General features: G+C 45.3%; 1 protein-coding gene across 2 annotated transcripts in view; it reads right to left on the bottom strand.

Moving 5' to 3' along the window:
* Positions 1–4,327: 4,327 nt before the first annotated feature.
* The window catches only part of LOC120563186 (calcium-transporting ATPase type 2C member 1-like), a 28,746-nt gene continuing 28,073 nt past the window's right edge, over positions 4,328–5,000 (bottom strand). The window contains exon 3 of one of the 2 annotated variants that reach the window (XM_039807342.1): positions 4,328–4,523. In XM_039807342.1, the coding sequence (XP_039663276.1) occupies positions 4,386–4,523 (138 nt within the window). In that variant the 3' untranslated portion in view covers positions 4,328–4,385. The remainder of the gene's footprint in view (positions 4,524–5,000) is intronic. The other variant, XM_039807343.1, reaches the window with a different exon arrangement.

A 5,000-nucleotide genomic window follows, 5' to 3' on the forward strand; every position in this document is an offset into this window, starting at 1 on the left:
CTATGTACATGTTGGTCATCCTTGAGCAGACATACGTTTGTGTGCTCACGGTCGTCCCAGTGTCATGAAAGTTTGTTCACTGTGTAAATAAAGCTGCATTTGATTTTGTACTCTTCGATTGGGTCCGTCATCTTGTGGGGTCTCCCAACATCATTTCCAACAACATCATCACCCGATATCACTTACCTTCAGCAGAACCGCTTCTTCTTTGATTTTGGCGCAAGCAAAGGTGTCAACTACTCCTCCCCAAAGTCCATTTCTTTGCCTGACTCGATTCAATGGTAAGCCGGAGAGTGCAGGAAGGGGGGTGCTGAAGGTGCTGCAGCACCCCTGCTGGCAGGAGCTGGATGCAAAATTACGACTCCCACTATGGCCACGCCAAGACCCGCCCTCAAGCAGCTTCGATTGATTGGGGTTAGGCATTTCACCTCCAGTGGTTAAAGTGATGGTTCGGAGTAATTTACCCCTGAGGTCCCTTTGCACCATGACCTCGAAGCCAAACACCCCCAGAAGCTTTTTTCATCTGGGTCGAACATTGGGAGAGTTAGCTAGAGTATGCGTTAGCTGCTGGATAGCTTAGCGCAGGGGGCTAACGGACCACGTTGTATCTCTTAAATGACCCCACTAATAATGCCTGAAATGATACCAAAGGTCTACATTAGTATATATAGGTTATGCTCTCATAAAACGATGGATTGGAAAGTTTGTAAGTACACCAGAAGTTTATGTAAATAACACTTGCTTTCTGGCTTCTGCTCTCTGCTGTTGTTGTTGGGGGGGGTTTGGCTCGAGGTCATGGTGCAAAGGACCCTAGGGTAAATTACTGGAACCATCACTTTAAAGGTCAGGATAGCTGATTGGTCAGGGGACAGGACCTGAACAAATGGGGTATCGCATTACCTTCGCGTTAGCATGGACGACCTAGCCAATAAATGCTACTGAAGGCGGGTCTTGGCGTGGGAACATAGTGGGATTCATAATATCGCGAGCTGGATTTGATTTGATTTTTTTAATAATTACTAATTCGGCTGTCTGACATTATTTATATTTTTGTATATCAAATAATGAGGCAAATAGCAAACAAGGGTTATGGATAGGTTCGAAAATAGCCTACTAAAAATTAACTGCTATAGCTGCTATACAGGTCAAAGTGAAAGTGAGTCAAGTGACGCCACACGCATCCTCTCTGAGGTAAATGTCCCATGGTGCATTGCACTCATCTTGGACACTACTGGTGATATTTTCAGAGCCCCCAAACCCCAAAATTTGACGAGTGATAATCAAAATAGTACAAAATATGTAATTTTTTTTGCCGTAGCAACCAGGCAACCATTGGCTTAAATTCCAGTCTGGCAGTGCTGATGCGAACCGGGAGCCCAGGGAAGACAGCCTATTGGCTACATACACCAACATGATACATGTGATTCACGCTCAACACCACCACGCCACGTACCATGCGGAAAGTTAACGCAAAATGTCATTCTGAGAGTTCAAACACATTCTCAAACATTTTCAAACTCATTATTGGCATGTAATTAACATGAAGCGAGCAGGTTAATCCCCAGCTCTCTGTATGAGGCGAGAACCCATCACGTGACTTCGCTGAGAAGCGAGCAGGCTGAGGCTAGTCGACTGGAACGTTAGTTGTAGGAGAAGAACATGTCGCAGAAAAGGATACAAGATGTTTTCTTCCGGCATAGTGAATGTGCAACAGCCAGTGGCATTTAACTACAGCCGGAGGGGGGCTTTGAGCCAATAATTCGGTGCTATTGATATTAAAGTGCCCATATTATGAAAAATCACTTTTTCTGGTATTTGGGGTGTTCTTTTTGTGTCTCTGGTGCTTCCACACATACAGACTTTGAAAAAAATCCATCCATGGTGTTCTGGAGGAGATATGTTTCTGAATGTGTCCTGCTTTCAGTCTCCAGGTGAGCTGGTCAAAATCGGCTCGGACTGGACGTCACAGTCCGAAATGAGCTGGCTAACCGCAACCGCTAATGCTAACATGCTTACGTCGTTCTCAATAGCAAAAGCACTGCTACAACACATAACACAAGTTCACCATAATCTACAAAAGAACTACTTCCATGTGCCCTCATTTAGAAGTCTCCCAGCTGATCCTGATCCCTTGTAACTGACCAAAGTTGGAGAAACAGGCTCTCTTTTTACTGTCTCTAAGAGTTAGCTAAGCTGACATAATCTACATCTGAGCTACTGCGCGTATTGCGAGTGCAATCAAAGATAGTACAGAAGAAGAAAAGAAAAGAGGTCTCACTCTGTAGCTAAAACAGAAACCAGGTGAAAAGAGGATCTGCAGCAGTGAGAGAGAGCTGTGCAGTACAACAACAATATGGTGTTTTTTGAAAAATTAAACCATGTAAACTTATTCTGGTACAACCTTCAAAATACAGTTATGAACCTGAAAAATGAGCAGAATATGGGCTTTTAAATAACAATAGTCAGTCCCTCCAGAAAAATGTGATTATGCGATCGTGCATAATTCAACGCATAATCAGTCAAAGTCTGTAAGTAATGGAGGGCGCATTTTTTCAAATACTCGCGACTTTTGCCAGGATAAATTGTCAATTTCGCGCAAAAATGCGCGGCTTCTCATGATTTCATAATCCCGCATTTTCGCTAGCAGTAAAAGTCCCATAACATATCTTAGGGCAAGGCAGCTTCATTTCGTATAGTACATTTCAGCAACAGGGCAATTCAAAGTGTTTATCCATTGTCTTCCATCCATTATACCATGTGTCCCTGCTGCACCATATATTTATATGTCCAAGTTATATTTTCCTTTCAATACTACTCTAAGTACAAAACCTCAGGCTGTCCATGTATATTGCTTTATCCCTGGGAAACTGTATTCCAGGCTTTCACTACTGGGCTGTGTGGCTTTCCTGGCTCATTCAAATATTTCCTTCATCCTGTGTTTATGTCCATTCTTTCACTGTGGCAATTCTCTCCACTGCTGGTGTCTTCACCCACTCTCTGTCCTTCCTCCTCCTCTCTGTCCCTTCCTTTCCTTCCTCTCTCTCTGTGCACTTCCTTCCTTCTCTCCTCTGTGTGCCTCTGTCTTCTCTCTCCTTCTCTCTGTCTCTCCCTGTGATTCTTTTCCTTCTCTCCTCTGTATTACTCCTTCCTTTCCTTCTCTCCTCTGTGATTGCTTCCTTCTCTCCTCTTCCTTTTCCTTCTCTCTGTGATTGCCTCCTTCCTTTCCTTCTCTCCTCTGTATTACTCCTTCCTTTCCTTCTCTCCTCTGTATTACTCTTCCTTTCCTTCTCTCCTCTGTATTGCTCTTCCTTCTCTCCTCTGTATTACTCCTTCCTTTCCTTCTCTCTGTGTCCTCCTTCCTTCTCTCCTCTGTCCCCTTCCTTTCCTTCTCTCCTCCTCTGTCCCCCTTGCCTCTGTGTCCTCCTTTCCTTGTCCTCTGTCATCCCTCCTTCTCTCCTCTGTGCCCCAACTCTTCCTTCTCTCTCCTCTGTCCCCTTCCTATCCTTCTCCTGTGTGTCCTCCTTGCTTTCCTTCTCTCCTCTGTGCCCCTTTTCTTCCTTCTCCTCTGTATCCCCCTTCCTATCCTTCTCTCCTCTGTTTCCTCCCTTCCTTTCCTTCTCTCCTGTGTATCCTCCCTTCATTTCCTTCTCTCCTCTGTATCCCCCCTTCCTTTCCTTCTCTCCTCTGTATCCTCCCTTCCTTTCCTTGTCCTCTGTATCCTCCCTTCCTTTCCTTCTCTCCTGTGTATCCTCCCTTCCTTTCCTTCTCTCCTCTGTATCCTCCCTTCTTTTCCTTCTCTCCTCTGTATCCTCCCTTCCTTCTCTCCTCTGTATCCTCCCTTCCTTTTTGACGGGGTTCGGTTTCTGCCAAACCTTTAGAATTTTTTTCCACGGCGCCGTTGATTACCGGAAGGTGTTTGCGTAGGTGGAGCGTTCAACGCAGCAGGCTGCTGCAGAAGCAACTAACAAAAACATCTGGTGAGCAGAACAAGTTGTTGTTTGGCAGTACTTTCAGTCAAAAGAAGGCCATTCAAGTCCAGCTGCATGTTCAATCTGTTCAATGCTGATTGGTCTGGTGGTGGCGAGGACCCTAAACTATACACAACATGGCCGCTGTTACAACATCTGGTACGAAACATCCAAAAGAATACGAGTTGAGCACGAAGGAATCTCCAGACAGCAGCCAGAATGCAGCAACTTCATGTACGGCAAAGGAAGGACAGTCTCTGTTTACTTCATTCATGAGTTTACTGGGTTCATGGACTGAGGATGGGAGGAGGAGTCAGCACAATCTCAACCAGGGGGTTCAGGATTCAGACCAACCCCCCAAAAATCTGGATTCGGTGCATCCCTACTTTGGTCTGAACCGGGCTTCAGAGACACCGTTTAGCGTGATGCACGGGTTACCTGGGAGATGTATTTCTTCCATAGCGGCTCGTCTTCACTGATGTCGAACTCGTTCCAGCCGTGGTAGGCTCTCCTCCGGCTCACCTCGCCCTGGGTCAGACCCAGCTGCAGGTCCGCCTGGCAGCCGCATAAAATCAAAACAGCTTTTCAGTCACATACAGGGGGATTATCCTCGGTGTTCTGATACATAACAATCAGAGGTGGGGAAAAAAATGGATTCAAAATGGGTTTTTTTAACCATTTGTTTTGTCAAATTATTTTTTAAACCAATTTATTATTATTATTTTTTTTTTAAGAATTCAATTTACAGTCAGTTATCTCAGTTCGGCATGTGTTCATGTATGTCTAGCGCCTGTGTGTGTATCATGTGCGCTGTGTTTGTGTGTGCGTACCTGTATGCATGTGTGTGTCTGTGTGTGCAAATGCGTGCGTGTATGCGTGTTTGTGTGTGCGTACCTGTATGCATGTGTGTGTCTGTGTGTGCGCGCTCAACCTGTATGCGTGTTTGTGTGTGTGTCTGCATGCGCGCATGTCTGTGTGTGTGTGTGTGTGTGTGTGTGTGTGTTTATGTATGTGTTGTGTGTAATGCGAGTG

The sequence above is a fragment of the Perca fluviatilis genome, chromosome 7, assembly GCF_010015445.1.
Source record: "Perca fluviatilis chromosome 7, GENO_Pfluv_1.0, whole genome shotgun sequence".
Lineage (NCBI taxonomy): Eukaryota > Metazoa > Chordata > Actinopteri > Perciformes > Percidae > Perca > Perca fluviatilis.